The sequence below is a fragment of the Eumetopias jubatus genome, unplaced genomic scaffold (assembly GCF_037043125.1).
Source record: "Eumetopias jubatus isolate StellerSeaLion01/CBP00866 unplaced genomic scaffold, mEumJub1_p1.0 scaffold_11, whole genome shotgun sequence".
In the NCBI taxonomy this organism is placed as follows: Eukaryota; Metazoa; Chordata; class Mammalia; order Carnivora; family Otariidae; genus Eumetopias; species Eumetopias jubatus.
In genome coordinates this window covers 14,315,960-14,333,865 of record NW_028274817.1, presented here as the reverse complement: position 1 = coordinate 14,333,865, position 17,906 = coordinate 14,315,960, and the positions used below count along the sequence as shown (strand labels likewise).

Here is a 17,906-nt window from a genome sequence, read left to right as displayed (position 1 = left end):
GTGTCGGCGCAGACTCCATCCCACGTGGTTATCAGGCTCTGGCCTCTGGCGGTCATCGGCTGAATAAGTTTTCGACCATTTGGAAATTTCTGTGGTCAAAGGAAACTATAGGGAAAGGGAGGAGGGCGCCCACCAGCCAGGCTGCGGGATGAGGAAGCTCCCGCGGTGTTGGACCACCCGGATCACCGAACTGTAGGTGCCAGGGGTGTGGTGTCCCTGAGGGAGAGTGCGGGGTCGGGTTGCCCCGGGGGAAATGCCCACACACTTGACTCCCCCAGCACCTCACGGGCAGGCCCATGTCTCTCTCGACGCAGCAACTCGGATCATCCCCTTAAAGGGGGCGAGCCATGGACCTCTCAGAAGAACCTCCTCAGAACGTCCCAGGCACAGTGCCGCTGTTCCTCATGCCAGCTCTGCCTCCCAGCCCCCACGCCCCGGGTTGCCCTGACCGCCGCGCACCCTCCCCTCCGAGGGCCCCTGCCCGCCCGCACCCCTCGTAGCGCTTCTTCGTCTTCCCGGGCCCATCGCCTCGGCTGCAGCCGTCCACCCGGCCCTCCCTCGCGCCCCATCATCGGGCCAGCGGTACCCTTCCAGGCTATCTCCCTGCCTCCAGGCTCCCGTGCTCCGAGGCTCCTTACCCCCCCGCCCCGACCCCTTCTTCGGGCCGCCCTCGCCCGGCCCTGCCCCCTGCCCCGCCCGGCCGCAGCCCTCCTGATGCCTCGGGCGCAGGCCCCACACCGTGCCTTCTCTTCCCCGTCCTTCAGGGACCGGGCCCCAGGTCCTCACATCTACCACGTCTTTTCTGAGCCCCCACGCAGAGCTCGGCCTGTGCTAAGTCTCGGGGCCTCCCTCGTGTCTGGGAGAGGGGGGCTGGCCGCCGTGCCCTGCCTCGCGCTGACAGTCACCGGTGCACTGGCGAGAAAGGACTGCCTCGTGCACTTTGTGACCAGAAAGAGGTCTTGCGCCTCATAGGAGGACATCCGTTGGGTGTTTGCCTTGTAAAGTACATGAGGGGAGGGGGTGGTGTTATCTGCAGGTGGAGCCCCAGTGTAGGCCACAGCTTAAACTGCAGAGTAGTTGGAAGACAAAAGCGTACAGACAGATAACCTCTGAAGTGAGTGGTTCTCAGAGGATCGCATGCAAGAGGCGGCTCAGGGGTTTTGAGGCCTAACGCTCACTGAACAACCGTCCTGAGCCCGCCGGAGCGTGAGAGGATAGAAGGCCCGGAACGTGGCCTTCGGACAGTAAAGAGCCCCCAGCCCCAGCAACAGTAGATGAAGGTGCTTTGTAAACACCCCAGTGATTAATAAGGAGATTATTAAACATCACACTGTTAACGTGTAACGCAGTCGCCTTGGAGGCTAAGGAAAGCAGCGACTATGCTGGAGCCTGCTAAGTGACTGCCAAGCTTTGCGAAGCCCTGGCCCCAGGCCGGGCAGAGTTAGCAGCCGTCCTTAGGAGAAGCTGTTCGTCACCTCACCAAGGAAGGGCCTTTCCTGTTCTGGTTTCGTGGAAGCTGTGGTTCCGACTCGAGGCCCCCGGCGGCGGGGACACCTGTCGGCGCAGGCAGCGCTCGTGCTTCCCGAGGGTTGGGAAGGAAGGTGGGCTTCAGCCGGCGGGGACCGGGGGGCTCCCGCGCACCCCAGCTTGTCCTCGGCCGCTAACTACTTACGGGTCAGAAGGAAACTCTCTGGTTTGTGTGTGTTCTCTTGTGTTTCGAACAAAAGAGATTTCTGTTTGTTTGCTAGCTCGGTGAGGCTGTCAGTCCGTGCTCGGTTGGGACTTGGCGGAGCGCCCACAGAGCTACTGCACTTGCCGTGATGCGGGGCTTGAGGCCAGAACCGGCTTCCCCGGGAAAGCTCTGCCTCAGGACGCACCTCGCTAACATCGAGCTTCCCGCTCGTAGAGGTTAATCATCTGCTACGACACGCGCGTGTCCGCCAGGCGACACATGGCCCTTTATATCGGGGCACCACGTTGTCCCAAGCGGCCAGTCTCCCTGCAGTGTGTCGTCAGGCTGCTGAGAAAGGGGCTGTGGCGTGTTGGGGGGCACGGGGCCACCCCCCTTCTCCCAGGCTGATTCCTGGACCCAACACGTGATAAATTTGCCTGCCACCTCCCAGCTTTTGTCATTCTGGCATTTTCCAGCTAACTAGGACTTACAGCTTCAGCTGTCTTTTAGAATAACTTTTTCAGGGGCCGCCTGGGTGGCTCAGTCGGTTAAGCGTCTGACTCTTGGTTTTGGCTCAGGTGCTGATCTCAGGGTCTTTCAGATCGAGCCCCATGTCGGGCTCTGGGCTCAGCGGGGAGGCTGCTTGAGACTCTCTTTCTCCCTCTTCCCCTGCCCCTCCCCCTGCTCATGTGCACTCTTCTCTCCTTTTTTTAAAAGACTTACTTATTTGAGAGAAAGACACCATGAGCGAGGGGAGGAGCTGAGGGAGAGAGAGAGAGAGAGAGAGAGAGAGAGAGACAGCAGACTCCCTGCGGAGTGCAGAGCCCACCGCGGGGCCCGATCTCACGACCCTGAGATGACAACCTGCGCCGAAACCGAGAGTCGGTCGCTTAACCGACTGCGCCACCCAGGCGCCCCAAGGATAACCTTTCCATTAAACACCTGAAGAGCGTAAGAATCGTAAAACTCATTCATTCACGTATCCATGAAGCATTTCTGGCTCGGCTGCTGTGGGCTGGGAAGAGGAAGACAAGTAGAGCCCGGCCCGGCCCCCAGCCTGCTAGGGGAGGCACAGAACTGCACTGAATCCGCTGACATGCGCTAGACAGAGCAGCGTCTATGAGGTACCGAGCCCAGGGCCTGTCCGTGAGTGAAGGTCGGATGCCTTCCTTGACGTTCAGTGGCCAAAGACGCTTTCTGGGTTCCAGGTGGGACTGTGTTTTGACTTTATATGAGGCTTGCTGAACACTTTTTGCTTCTTTTAATTTGTTTTTCAGCAGACAGTTAGTATGGGGAATACATTGGGGAAGCGGATAGAAAGTGGGGACGGGGAGCACGGTTGCAGTTTTAAATAGGACAGTCCAGTGAGACGTCCCTGGAAGTGACTTGGAGCAAAGCCTGGAAGGAAGCAGAGGAGCACCTGCGAGAGGCTCCATGCTGGGGGAACGGGTGTTGGGGCCCGAGGTGGGGCGTGTCTGGAGGGCGCCGAGGCCTGCAGGGAGGCCAGGGTGAGGCCAGAGTGGAGGGCGCAAGGGGGGCGGGGATAAGGGCAGAGAAGGAACCGGCACGGGGTTCTGGAGGGACTTCCAGGCCATCCTCCAGCGGTTACAACATGTGAGGTTACCCTCTTCATTTTCCCCCATATTTTTACTTTTGTCGTCCCTGACGCTGAAGAGCAGGAGGTTTCATTTGTGGGACAAAGTATTTTCCTTGTGTACGTGGCGGGTGCACACGCGTCTGTCTCTCGTCTGTGTGGCTAGAATCGCTCTTTCACTGTCTTGCTGGTGTCTGGTACATACCAAGGAGGACATGGGTAATGCTGCTGATCTCTGTATTCCTGGCGTCTAATGCCTTCTAATTACACTGGTTAACGTGTGTCTGTCTCTTATAGTTGTTTCTATCATTAGCAGCCCCCAAATGAGTTCTTCCTAGGGCCCGGTGCAAGCTGTTTAGGCATACAAAGTGGATTAATAAGGGTGGCTCAGCGTTAAGCTATGCCAGAGCCGAGTCCAAATTTTATTCCGGTACAGGGATGACTTTCTCTGTGGCCTCTCTGGCTGTGGAGCTAATTTGGAGGCTGAGTAGCTCCACAGGTATTTATATGTAGTGTTTGGTATTTTTACTGGGTCCTATTCTTCTCCCTTGGATCACCTAAAATGGTTAAGAATTTTCTAGCGGGATTAAGGTTGTGATCTCTGGGGAGGGGTGGGCCATCTGCTCTCGGTTATTTTTGTGTTAGCCGCTTCCCCTTAAATGTATGTTCACAAATGAGCCACAGCCTTATCGGCTGGGGTCGAGGGAAGACGGGTCTAGGTGCTGCTCCCGAACTTGGTCTCTGAGCCATGGCTTCCCACAGACACTCAGGTAAAGCTTCCTATTCTTTATCTTCTGTCGAGCACAGTTTTGTTGGGGCAGTGAATCTGTCACTCGACTAAAAGATACTTTTTGATGAAATGATTTCAGGCTTGTCTAGAGAGTAAGTCAGTCCTAGCTCATCTCTGCTCTGGCCTGGCTTTCTGTAGAAGTGCCGTTTCAGAGACAAAAGTCAGCGCGTGTGTGTGTGTGTGTGTGTGTTTTATTTTTTTAATCTAAACTTAACGACTGTAGTTTACATTTTTCAGGACGTCCTGTGAAATTGCAAGAGATTGTGTGAGGAAAGACTTTGCGGGGCTGGGGGGGGGGGGTAGCAATTCCTTGTTATTTGTAAGATAACGAATGTTGATCTTGACTGCTTTAAATCGAATCTAAGGTGTGTAGGCAAGGGCAGCTGAATGTGGAGCCGGAGGGAGAAAGCCCGTAATGACTCCCCACATCTTCCCCTTCCTGAGCAGTGTGGTGAGTCCTGCCGCAGAGAGGCAGCTCTGATCCTTTTTGATGTGGCAGGTTTAGGGATTGTTCTTAGCAGAAAAGGGGCCAACATTTCAGAATCTCCAGACCGTCATGACCATGAGAGTCGTCGTCTTGTTTTGTAACCTGGCGTGAAGGCAGCCCTCTGGCCGTGGACAGACAGCCGTGGAACAGGGTGAAAGGACTGAAGGAGGCCATCCTCCCCAGAAAGCCTGGCGCGCTGAAGTCACCCTGCTTGCCTGTCTCTCCTCCAGAGCCAGGAACGTCGCTCTGGCGCTTTTCGCCTTCTGCCTGAGTAACGGTCCCCTCTCTCAGAAGCAGGCACTTTGTCCTGTCTCCCGGCTTTCAGGTTACGGGACAAAGTAATTTTTGGTGGCAGTCTTCTCAAGAAAAGTGATTCTCGAAAACTTATAATTGCCCATCAAAATTCCTTTTCTTCTCTTTTCTAAAGATTTTATTTATTGACTCGAGAGAGAGAGAGAGCACAGAGGAAGAGGGAGAAGCAGGCTCTCCTCTGAGCGGGGAGCCTGATGTGGGGACTCTCTTCCACGGCCCCGGGATCCCGAGCTGAGCCGAAGGCAGGCACTTAACCACTTACCGACTGAGCCACGCAGGTGCCCCTCCCATCAAAATCTAAATAATGAGAATACTTTGGGAAATTTCTCCTCGGGTGTTTTAAAACAAATGTGCTGCAATGCATTCTGTGCTTTAATGAATGAATATGCAATGTCTTTCTTGTCCCCAAATGTTGGAGAGCTGTCTGTCCGCCCCCCCTACCCTACCCCACCCCCAGGAGCCATTTTACAAACCTGGTACCACATGCCTGAGATTGCGATAGTCAACATACACATTCTCTGGGTGCAGGCAAACTAGTCAGCTGTACCAGTTGTTCCAATGGACCTTGAACGTGTGTTAACTGGTAGAGTAACTCCCCATTTTGTTTACTAATTAAGTGACAGATTAGGGAAATACATTTAAAAGGTGACCTGTTTACAACATACCCAACCTCTGGTTTTACTTTGCACCAAATCCAGACATGGTTCTTGCTTATATAAATCTGGAGACCATAACCGTGACTAACTTAGATTATTGACACCTTTTAGATGATTTTTAAAGCCAGGGGCTATCATTTTGTATTGCATTAAGCTTATAGGTCTGTGAAAGCAGATGAGAGAGAAGTCCCCACAAGAAGAAAAATGCACGTTGCCCTGAAATGGACTAATTAGAGGTTCAGATCATTGGATCAGGATCCATTTTTAGTGGCCATCCCTAGACCGAGAGGACATTTCAAGGACAAGAATTTATACTTTTGTTATTGAACACTTTCAGTCTGCAAAATTATGTAGATTCGGTTCCTTTACCCTTTACCCTTGGCCTTGCAAGTGGAGGGCCAGGCTGGGGGTGTGGATGGGGAGGGAAGTAAGACCATTTGGCCTGTTATATAGCCATTAGTTCCCTTCGCCTGCCACTGCCCCGTGGCTCACACACACCCAGCAGTCTTTTTTTTGGGGGGGGGGGCAGGGATAGAAAATGACATGGTGGGGTGAGCGAGTAATCAAACCGGGTTAGGTTCTTAAAACAACTGAAAAATGGCAGTCAGAAGATTTGGTCAAGCGTGAAACTTGAGCGCTGTGTACTTCTAATGACCACCCAGCGGCCGCCAACGACTGTACCACAACTAGGAAAACTAAGAACCTATGTTCTGTGGCTGCCTTGTTCGCCTGTGAGAAAGATGGAAGGTGCTCTCCTAATACGCGCAACCTCAAGAAAAGCTTCGCGTCTGGACGAAATAGGACCGGGATTAGAACTTGGCCTGGTGGAAGTTCAGTGGCACATAACTGTTTGTTGAATAACCTCTCTCCCACCCTCCTGTTGCCAGATAGAATCTAAACCTGCATCTCCGTGACCCAAAAGAGATTTATGGGTTTTTCTCTAAATGTACAAGCGACGTTGCAAATAGCGTTGAATCATTTCGTACGTGTTCTGTTTTTAAGGGAAAAAAACACTTTCTGATTTTCTATGAAATTCTCTGAAAGACTGCTTTTCAGCCATGACTCACGAACTCCGTCTCGTTGCAGCAAGTTAGGTATTTATCCCCAGATGTCTGACGACACCTCCAGGTGCCTTGGCATGTCTGCCGCACAAGCGTCCTATTCATCGGCTAAGGCTTCGCTCCACTTGTTGAATGTTCTCAGTAAAGCAATATACCCTTTCTTTGGAAGCCAATATTTATACATGGGGTGACTAACGGACTGGTATGTTGGACTTCGCAATTAACAGACCAGAAAGAACCCGATTTTTCCCCCGCTCTGGGATGCAGTTCATCGTTTACACGGTACGTTATGCCACTCAGGGAAAGCACGTCGAAGAATGTTCCTTTGCCCTAGTATTCACTGTTTCCTTAAATCTTCCAATTTTGAGCCTCTCGGGGGGCAAATAAGGGGGCAAATGGACATTAGCAAGAACTACGTGAGAAAATCCATATAAAAACAAAAGCAAAGTTATTGAGTACAAATTGAGTCTTCTCTAATGAGACGTTTCTCCGATGTGTACGTGATGACATCAAAGCCAAAACTTCTTTTTGAGATACTGAGGTTTATGTAGGCACCTCTTAGCATGTTGGATGTAGTTCAGGAATTTTCTGAAAGAGGAAGCTTACTTACTGAGTGAGGAATGATGTGTCTTTTGAAGCAGGCACGGCAAGAAAGTCAGTCTACCATCTTGGAATCCATCTCTAAAATGCGATCAGCCAGTCACATTTCCAGCCACGTTTGAACCCCCTACATACATCTCTAAAGAACTGAGGGTCGGACATCGGTCCCTTAGGGTGGCAGGAGCTGTGCCCCGGTTTTTAAAAACAAATATTTGTTATAAAATGCTTTGAACGAAAGAGGTTTTAGGAGCTTAGTGGCGGCGACTTACCCCCCCCCCCCCCCCCCCGCCCATCTGCCCATCCACAGCCCCAGTGTGTGACTAGTGGGCACGAGGCAGGCAGGGCCCCTGGGGCTCCTGGGGTATTTGCAAACTTCTTCTGTGCTAGAGAAACCTCATTCCCGCCTCCGGAGGCTAAGATCAGTCCCAGAGCTGCCGGAGGGCAGGGGCGGGCAGAGGGCTGCAAGGGAGGGAAGTCGCTTTGTATCCAGTGCCCCGCGTGATGACTGATGAGGCGCCCTTTCCCAGATAACGGCGGCAGGTCCGGGGAAGCAGATCTGGAAGTTTGGGGAGGTTAGAAGGCTTCGGGTTTCAGGTCCTTAGAACAGGGTAAGGGGATAAGAAAAAAAAAACAGTATCCCCTAAGAGATAAATGCCTTAAGTGTATGCTAATTCAGTAAGATTAAGGAGAGCCCCGAAGAAGAGGTAAAAAGGGTAGCTTCATTTCTCTCCGTTCTGTGATTTCTAACAAAGGGAGGCACCAAGCGTTTCTGGTGAAGTCCGAGTTTCCCTGTGGCTCGTTTTCGTGGAGCCCCCACACCAGAGCGCTGGCTTTGTCTTTGAGGAACCTCTGTGTGTCCCAGCATTGTCACCGGTGGGCTGCTTTCTCAGGGTCGTTAGCTGCTCCGAAGCTGAGCAGCAACAGGATGTCTTGCTTCACGTGGAGTTTTGACACGGGAGCGGTCTCGTCAGCAGGAATGTTCCACGGCAGCTTCCTCCTGAGCATGCTGCCGTGAAGCCTCGAAACCGTTTGGGACCCAGGAGTCCTAAGTTTAGAAAAACACGAGGTAAGCCAATTCAGGTTATCCGGAGCTCGACTTCATTGGAATCGTTGCAAAAAAAACAAAAAAACAAAAAAAAACCCCTAAAGTTCATGAATTTGACATCGGCGTTGTTAACATACTTTAAGTGTTTCCAGCCTGTTTACTTATTAGGCAATAAAAGCCAACGTTCCTAGAAGTGCCTGTTTTGTCTTGACAAATAAGTGTTTCCACACACGCGCGCACGCGCGTGCGCACACACACACATGAAAAAGGCTTGAGTCAACTGTGGAAACCAGCTCTAAGAGGATATGCCCTTTGAAATCTGGCCATGTGGGTGCAGACTCTGGGTTTAAGTGGGCAGCGCAGGGGGATAGAAGATGACCCTGGGTTTTCATGCTACAGAAAGAAAAAGTAATAATGCCTAAAAGCCAGGACTCGAAAACTCGAAGACGTGGGACTCTCCACAGCGGCACCATTAATTCGGGGTGACTTGTTAAATCTTCCTTTGGCTCGGTGCAGGACCCCGTCCTAAAGGGACCGGAGCGTGGTGAGCACCGGCATTGACAGGACTCCATTTGCAACACACTCTGGGGCTGGCGTGTTCATCTGGTGAGCCGTGGATTATTTCACCAGCTCACGCATAGAAACTCTGAGCGAGTCATGTTCTAGAACCATGAAAGTAACCAGGGAAGAACTTGGCATTGGTCCAGGGACGGACGGTTTTAAAGTGAGAAGGGCTTGGCAGGTGAGATCTCTCTGGTGCCGTGAACCCATAGTGGTTTTCCTTCTCCCCGAAGCCCCGAACACCTGAGCGGACCGCCCTGTGCTTTCTTGCTGGTGGTTGTCTGTTCGACGGTGAACCTGCATTCGGGCCGTAAAGCCAGGACTCCCCGACAGAGCACGAGACGGGGGGGACCCCCGTCAGGCGGAGCTCTGCATGGTGCTTTCGCGTAGAAACATTTGGAGGCCATTTCCTCTTCGGAAGACGTCAAAAGAGTGATAGGAAAAGGAGTGAGGCTCCAAGTTTGATTCTAAATAGAGGCTTTGGTGAGGGAGGAGGAGGCATGTGCCAGTGTGGTCCGGGAAGATGGTCTCTGAAGGGCTAAGGCAGCCATGACTCCTGGCCACGCAGGAAGCCAGTGCTGTCTAATCTTACAGATGCTGATTTCCTGCCAAATGGCCTTTAGGAGCCACTGATAATCTAATTTCCTGGCATTTACTGTTACTGGAGATTTGGTTGGTTTCTCTACTCAGCACTTAGCAAGAAAGCAGATCTTTGTTGAGGGCACAATTTCCATATGGAAAAGCTCGTAAGACGAGGATTTTCTGTGCCATGTGAAAGAGCAGCAAGAATGAATGAAGGAGAGTGATTTTCAGCTGCTCTCCCTGTGAGGGGCACTTTTTTCTGTCTGCACAGAGGCCAGTGGCTCTTTAAAAGCTGCCTTCGGTAAACAGTGTGCCGTTCAAGGAGGTAGAACCTTGGTCTCAACTGTGTCTCTACTTTTCCTCTCTAACCCGATTACGTAAAGGAACATCCCGGTTTTGTTTTTGGGGAGAAAGTGCCACTAAGGACCATTCTCTGGTCTCGATGACCCTCTGAACTGTGGCACAACTGTGTCAGGCAACTGTCTTTGCCCAAGAATGCCACCCACTCGCTTTCAGTCGTTCACTCCCTGGGGAATGAGGCGGTCTGTGCAAGGGCCGGCCTGAGCAGGGGCTGCAGCTGGCCCAGAACATTCTGCCCATCCATGGTGCGATCCACTTTGTTTGGAGGCCAGCTTCCGAAATGCACCCAGTTCTGAGTGAGAGTTCACCAGCCCTGGCCGAGGCGGGCTCGGAGACGCAGGGTGTGGTTTCCTTAGCTCACTCTCTGCTATTTGGTTGTCTGTGGCAACGGGATCCAAACAACTCGGACATGTGTTTGTATAAAAAAAACCGGGAATGGGACCCAAAGTGGGAGTCTAGTAGAAGAGCCGCGGTGAGTACTGGGCAGCTGTTCGTTTGTCTCTGGATTTTGCTGGGATATTTGCTAGCACAATAACTGTGTGGGTGGTTGGAGAAAATTCTCTCCATTCTCGTGTTTCCTGTGCAAATTAAGTAATTGCTATCTACTTACCCACGTATGGTTCTTTTTCGGGGGGAGCGGGGAAGGTTAGCGTATGTTTCAAGAAGTTGGGAGCTAATACAAACTCACAGTTGGTACCTTTTTGGTGGCAGGAGGAACAGGGTGCCTTAGCCGTGCTTGTGATTGCAGACGTGTGGTCTGGGGTCTGGGGCAGGGAGGGTGTGGGGGGCCGGGGGACAAGGGAAGTTGTTCCATATGAAGACAGTGGAAGGGGTTCTTGGAATGATCACGCTTAACGCTTTTTAAAAGCCTTTCTTTCTCAGCCGCAGCGTACTTTCATGTTGCAATTTTTAAAACCGCAGATGTCCCAAGTCAGTAACACTTTGTTGACTCTCGAGCCTCACTTGCTCAAACAAAGGGGGGGGGGGGGCGCCTTGATTTGGTGTGTCACAGAAGGGCACATCACGGTGACAAGCGTTCACGGTATGGATGGAGAATGCCGTTGTGAGACGGCCTCTCTGGGGCGATGGCTCGGGCCTCGGGTCCGGGACCTATGTTGGGCGGAACTCTTTAGGATCCATTTGGGATTGAAAAGTGTTCTGCCAGATTTGCAGGATTAGATGCGGGCATCTTGAACCGATCCATAAGGATTGCTCACGTGGCCCACGGGGAACTGACGCCTGCAGAGAGGAGGGAGCGGGGTCTGGGAGGAAGAGCCCGAGGCTGGCAGGGCCGCCGGGAGCTGAGCAGCGGCTGCAGGCGCCGCCGCCCGCTGCCTCCTCCCCGGGCTGCTGAGCAGCTTGGCTCCAGGAGCTGCCGCTGGCGCCGCGCCCAAGCCCTGCGTCCCTTGCCCTGAAAGCCCCTCTCTCTCGCCTCACTGCTCGAAGCCACCACACCTTTGCAGAAGCCCCGACCCGCTTGTCCCCTGCCCCCCAGCAGGACTTTCTCCCATGTCCCCGGGGACCCACTGGCCACGGACTCTGGCCCCGGGCAGGAAGGGAGCTGTTTCTTCCCAGGCTCCCAGTGAAGGACGTGCGGTCGCGGCGCCCGTGGCCAGCCAGGCTCGGGCGGCAGCTGGGACCCGGCCTCCAGGCCCTGGTGGCACCGCGCAGCTGTGTCCCCCCCCCCCCCGAGCCTCGGCAGCAGTGAGCGCGTGCCCCCCCCCGCCCCACGGGGGCTCATTTGCGCTGCCCGCTTTGCCCCCGCAGGTCCCTCCAGCTACAAGGTGGGCACCATGACCGAGAAGTTCGACTGCCACTACTGCAGGGACTCCCTGCAGGGCAAGAAGTACGTGCAGAAGGATGGCCACCACTGCTGCCTGAAGTGCTTCGACAAGTTCTGCGCCAACACCTGTGTGGAGTGCCGGAAGCCCATCGGTGCGGACTCCAAGGTAACGCGGCCGGCAGGGGTGTGGCAGTGGGGGGGTGGAGGCCCTGGCTTCCCCCGCTAGTCCCCGGCTCTCCCCGCCCCCCTCCCCAGTCTGAGGGTCTCCAGGGGCCCTCGCTCGGGGAGGGGGGGGGGCCCTTCTCGGCGTCGCTCACGTGACTCACGAGAACATTCCCCACACGGCGTCCCAGGTGTGAGGGACCGTGTGCTCGCAGCAGTCCGCCCCTGGGATCTCGGGCTTGATCTCGGGCTTGACGGGACATGGGAGGGCCCGCGCCCCCCCCTCCCCCCCGCAGCGTCTCCCCCAGCGGCCCGTCCCCTTCTGCTTGGTCTCCAGGAGGTGCACTACAAGAACCGCTACTGGCATGAGACCTGCTTCCGCTGTGCCAAGTGCCTTCACCCCTTGGCCAATGAGACCTTTGTGGCCAAGGACAACAAGATCCTGTGCAACAAGTGCACCACTCGGGAGGACTCCCCCAAGTGCAAGGGGTGCTTCAAGCCGATCGTGGCAGGTAGTGTCCCCTCTCCCCCCCCCCCGCCCCACCCCCGGGCAGCCAGGGAGGAGGCCCCAAGGGCGGAGAGGGTGCCGGGGGCGCGCGGTGGTGGGGTGATGCTGCTGCGAGCCGCGCTTAGGTTTTAGCGTATATATGCACGCATATATATACACGTATATCTGCGTACACATATATGCTCGCACACACGCACACACTCGGCAGCTAAAGAACACTGGAGAGAGCGGTCTGTGGCAAGAGAAAGAAGTGAAAAGTATGTAGCGCTTTCTCATTTGGGTAGAGTGAGTGAGCAAAGCATGCGACCTCCTCAGGGTGGAATTCTGGGCCAGGTCAGGTCCGCCAAGGCCGTGGGGGGCGGGGCGGGGCTTCAGGCATCGAATCCTGGAACACCACCGCCAGGGTCCCCCCCCCCCCGATGGAAGCTGGGTCGGCAGCACCCCAGTAGGACGGTGGAGAGAGGCCCCCCGCGGGGAGGGTCTTTGGAAGCGTGAGGCCAACAACTGCAGGGCCTGCATTCCCTCCCCTCTGGAGGGCCCGGGCGGGGGGGAGTGGATGCAGCCCCCCCTGCAGGGCACCGTCAGTGGGGCTATTGGTCCTGCTTTTCCCCCCCCCACACCGCAGGAGATCAAAACGTGGAGTACAAGAAGACCGTCTGGCACAAAGACTGCTTCACTTGCAGCAACTGCAAGCAAGTCATCGGGACTGGAAGCTTCTTCCCTAAAGGGGAGGACTTCTACTGCGTGACTTGCCACGAGACCAAATTTGCCAAGCATTGCGTGAAGTGCAACAAGGTACGTTGTCAAGGGAGTTCTGCGCTGACTCTTGTTTCTAGAAGCGTTGGACAGTTTGCAGAGCACTTGCACACACACTGTCCCGTTCCATCCTCACGACAGCTCTGCGACGTAGGAATTCCTATTCTCGGGTTGCAGATGAGGAGACCGTGGCAGGAGAAAGCCGCACCCGGGCCGCATCCGGCCGTCCAGGGGGGCGCGCTCACTCCGGAGGCGCGGGTGGCCCCGGCTCTAGAGGCCTGCCTCCGCCTCCTAGTTGCCCTGCGGGACCTCACGCAGGAGCTCGCCTTCTCTGGGCCTCGGTGTCTTCATCTGTAACTCGGGGCTCCCAATTGCCCCTGCCTCCCATGGCCGTTGTGGCGATGAAATGAGATAATGTATACCAAAGCGCCCAGCACAGTGCCTGGCACATAGTACGCATTCAACAAAATGGTTGTTGAATCTGAATCCGGTGCTACGCTCCCTGGTCTAGGCCATCACATCTGGAGGAATCACTTACCAGGATCAGCCCTGGCATGCCGAGTGCTTTGTGTGTGTTACCTGCTCTAAGAAGCTGGCTGGGCAGCGCTTCACCGCTGTGGAGGACCAGTACTACTGCGTGGATTGCTACAAGAACTTTGTGGCCAAGAAGTGTGCTGGATGCAAGAACCCCATCACTGGTAGGCTAAAGAGTCCTTGCTAAGTCTGCCAGGCTAGGTCTTGCGCATGGTAACCATCTCTCATTCTCCTACGTCGTCGGTTTCATCCACAAAGGCCCCAGAGAATGTCCTCTCCCCCTGCCATTGTGGTCCCGAAGGCCCCCCGGGGGCCCCCCGATAGTTCGGATTCTCCCTCAGGCCAGCTTAGCCTTTGCCATACGGAACACCTCCTGACTACTGCTGACTAACTAACGACGCTGCCGGAGTTCACGAGCCTGAGACCCACGGCCACGGCCACGGGCAGGCAGGCACCGCACGCGCGCGCACGCGCGGGGAGGGGAGCGGTGGGGGGGGGGGTCCGGCGGGGCAGGGAGAGGATGGTGGGGGTTGGGGGTGGGATTTTGGGGGAGGAGGGGCGAGGGGAGGCTGGCGAGCGGCAGGCTAGCTCAGCGGTAGCTGCGATCAGAAGCAGAGCTAATCACTTCATTCCTCATCTCGCGGCCGCGATCCACGTGCCCTGGGCCCTTTCCCTGCCTCCAATTTTCCCATCTCCCCGGGGAGCCTTGAAATGTACATTTGAGAAGACTTTTGCCATCCTCAGGGAAAAGGACTGTGTCAAGAGTGAGCCACCCAGTCTCTAAAGCTAGGAAGCCCCCAGTGTGCCACGGGAAACGCTTGCCTCTCACCCTGTTTCCCAGCGCCAACCTCCGGGGCAGGCATCCGGGTGGAGAGAGGACTTGTCCCTCGTGGGTGGTGGTTCTTTATAGAAAAAATCGAAGCTTAGCAGCTCCTCGAGGCCCGGTAAGTGCACACCCCACGAACAGCCCAAGTTTGCCTCCTGGTGGCCACTTTGATGCCATGGCCCTGACCTAAATCAAAGAAACTGGTTATGCTGGGAGGTCGGTGCGCGTCACAGGGGCGATAGCCGTGGCAGGGGCGTGCGGGCTCGTGGCCGAGCTCTGGCATCTTCTGGGGTCCTGGAGAGCCGGAGCAGGGTGGCGGTGTGTGGGGGGGGCTGGTGCGTGGAGGTTTGGGGGGGCGGCACCGGGCCGATGTGGGCCCCCCCGCCACCCCCCGCGTGCTTGTCGGCTCCGTGAACGGGCCAGGCGGCGGCCTGCCTCCCGCCCGGGGCCCACTCAGCCGGCTCTTCTGTGTGCTCTCGTCTCCGCAGGGTTTGGTAAAGGCTCCAGTGTGGTGGCCTATGAAGGACAATCCTGGCACGACTACTGCTTCCACTGCAAAAAATGCTCCGTGAATCTGGCCAACAAGCGCTTTGTTTTCCACGAGGAGCAAGTGTACTGCCCCGACTGTGCCAAAAAGCTGTAAAGTGACAGGGGCTCCTGTCCTGTACAATGGAATTGAGTCTTGTTCTCCGCGTCCTCCCCACCCCTGGGGCCAGAGCGGCCTCTCCCCTCCGGAGCGCTCCTCCTGCCGCTGCCCCCATTTCACGGTGTCCCTCCCCGGAGGGCGCCTGTCACCGCGCTAGTGACCGCACTAGGGTGTAGCCGCCCGCTTCGGTTCCCCCACCCCCGGTGCCGTGAGGACACCCGCACGTAGCTAGAGCCGCTCTTCTGCATGCTTGTCCTAGCGCCGGCCAGCGCCGGCCACGTAGCTGCTTAGGGATGCGAGCGAGACGCCACGGTGCGGGACCCCCGCTGAGCTGCGTCTCGCGACTCAGCCGGGACCCGCCACGTTCCCCCCCCCTCCCCGGGGACCCACCGCGTCCCCGGGACCCGCGAGAGTTGCAGCGGTTGCCCACGACTTCCGTGAGCAGAAAGCGAGCTTACCGAAATGCATGGTTGAACTTCCGCATCAGGATCTCCCTTCGGTTCTTTTGTGCTTTCAAACGACTAACACGAGTTTCCAGAAAGTTAACATTTGAACTTTAGCTGTAAGTCCCTCTAAACTGACCTCCCCCCCCCCCCGCCCCGCCCCAGTACTAACCTCCATTTCCCCCGTGTGGCGTGTTTTCTGAACGTTCCTACTTTCAAGCGTGGAACGTGCGGGCGATTTGCAAAGTGCAGGCCGACCCGAGAGAAGGAGCCTGTTTCACAGGAACATTGTCACAGCAAATCCTTCTGGAAGCTTAACAAAACTAACCCAGCTGCCCTTTCTCTGTTTTGTTTTGTTGTTTTTTTTAATGATTTTGTTTTAATGAATAGTAACATAGTTTATGGGTTTGGAGACTTGCATGTCGATATTTTCGCCCCCTCAAACGTTCCTGCAGTTTTGAAATTCATCCTACAAACACTCGAGAGGGGTAGCTGAGCAGGCGCCAGGACGGCCACTGACACAATAGGATGTTTCCGAACAGTGACGAGTTGAATCCCTTGTAACACGGTAGCTGCCTGCTCTTGGTCCCTGTCGGTGAACAGGCCCGCCCAGTCCCTCCTCTTGTGACTCTTAGGACTGTCCCTCAGAGCTTAGCTGGACCTCTGGGGGAGCGGCGACCACCCTCACGGGCGGAACCGGAGCCGCACGTAGCGCTTCCCTGAGCTGCAGGCTCCCCTCCTTCCTGTACTCTCATCGACATTGTTATAGGACATAGTATAATGAGACAGTATCACGAGTCAACACGTAACGCCAGTGCATATGAACATTCTCGTAGGAGTGGTTAGCAAAGCCGATGCCTCATTTCTACGTTTTGTCATTCGCTATTATCCTCTAACGTTTCAGTGTATCCTTACAGAAATAAAGCAGCATATAAATAACTCGCCTGGCCTTTCACTTCTGCCGCCGGGGTTGCCCTCAGGGGACACGACTCATCCCAGAACCCCAGTGATGGTTTTCCTCCCTCCAAGCACGGACTCAGTGCAGTTGCACAGAACAGAGGAATTCTAAGATGTAAAACCTGTAAGAGCACTTGGATCCAGTTAAAAACAACAAAAACCCACTCTGACCCAAAATAAGCATTTGGCAGATGCTCACATCCCTTAAAAAGGGCATCGGTTTTCTTTGGCTGGGGGCCGGGGGTGGGGGGTGGGGGGTGGGTGGGAAGGGAATGGCCGCTGGAGGGTGTAAGAGGATCACAGGCCCCATTTGGTCGGCTGCCCCTTCGCTGTGCCCTCCGGAGTGCGGATCCGCCGCTGTCACCCGCTGCGGCGCCCGCCCCGGGGTGGGGGGTGGGGGGTGGGGGGCCGCCGGGAGAAACTCGCTCCCCCTGGTGGCCAGCCCGGGGAGAGGGCGACGGTCTGAGGAGCATCGGGGCCACAGGGCAGGGGACCCTTTGGTGCTAACGTGGACCTGACCGTGTTAGCAGGCAATCAAAACCTGTCAGCAAGAAACCATGGGCATTTTTGTGAACAGGTGACATCCCCTTGTGTCTGTCTCCCTAGAGAAACGAGCAGTTAAAACCACAAAAAATGTCTGGTCCTCAGGCCCCAAGGGAGCAGGGGTGGGGTGGGGAGTTGGGGCGGCACCCCTTTGCTTCCCAAGGGAGCTGGCTGGCTTACAGAGATGGCAAGGGACAGAGCCCAGAGGGGACAAGCCTGGGATGGAGCGGGGACTTCCTTCAGGCCTCCTCCTCACTGAGCTGGTGCTTGCCCCCCACCCCAGTCCCTACTGCCCCCATCTGCCCTAGATTCTACGCTCATCCTCCATCCTGTGTCACCCTTCAGCCTTCCGATCCCACGAGGCCTGCAAGACTCCAGCCCACTACAGGCCGGGGCTCTGCTGCGAAAGCACTGCACCACGACCACAGCTATGGGCGCCGCACGAGCCCGGCCCGCGGCCTGGCCAGCTCGGCCTTGCCTTCCCCGGCCCAGCACACGCCCCTGGCCTCCTGGCAGGCTGGGGGGAAACAGGTCTGGCTCGATAGCGAACCCTCACAGCCCCCGCTGATGGCACTCTCGCCCCGTTTTCCAGATGGGAATGCGGAATTCCGGCCCGAGAGGTCTGCCGGGGGCCATTGAGACCAGGCATTGCCATAGGAATGGTGAGCCCGTGTGGGCCGCATCACAATGAGGAAACCATCAGGTCCCTGCCCAGTACTCAGTTTGCAGAGTGACTAAGACACGGGAGGAAAGCGGGGCGATTTCTAGTTAGCAACTTTGCCTCAGAGAACCCTGCTCTCCCTGGTGATTACGGGGGTCAGAATATCAAGAACGTCCCTACCTGTGGTGCACAGGGTGGGTCCTGGAGCGGACGGCCTGGGGTCAAATCCCAGCTGCTCGGCCCCTCACTATGCCCCCCGAGACCACAGGCAAGCTTACCTGACCCCTTGGAGCTGCCTCCCTCGCCTGTAAGAGGAGACAGAATTCCAACCTCCCAGAATCACATGCAGATCACATAGTAGGAGCGC

General features: G+C 55.8%; 1 protein-coding gene across 6 annotated transcripts in view; it reads left to right on the top strand.

The window, feature by feature from the left end:
• The window catches only part of FHL1 (four and a half LIM domains 1), a 58,566-nt gene extending 42,249 nt beyond the window's left edge, over positions 1-16,317 (top strand). For 3 of the 6 annotated variants that reach the window (XM_028094129.2, XM_028094125.2, XM_028094127.2), the window contains 6 exons: positions 11,488-11,669; positions 12,003-12,177; positions 12,799-12,968; positions 13,441-13,627; positions 14,208-14,407; positions 14,778-16,317. In XM_028094129.2, coding sequence (XP_027949930.1) covers positions 11,514-11,669; positions 12,003-12,177; positions 12,799-12,968; positions 13,441-13,627; positions 14,208-14,407; positions 14,778-14,861 — 972 coding nt within the window. In that variant the 5' untranslated portion in view covers positions 11,488-11,513 and the 3' untranslated portion in view covers positions 14,862-16,317. Of the gene's footprint in view, positions 1-9,454; positions 10,193-11,487; positions 11,670-12,002; positions 12,178-12,798; positions 12,969-13,440; positions 13,628-14,207; positions 14,408-14,777 lie in introns of those variants that run through there. The other 3 variants (XM_028094130.2, XM_028094128.2, XM_028094126.2) reach the window with 2 other exon arrangements.
• The last annotated feature ends 1,589 nt before the right edge of the window (positions 16,318-17,906 follow it).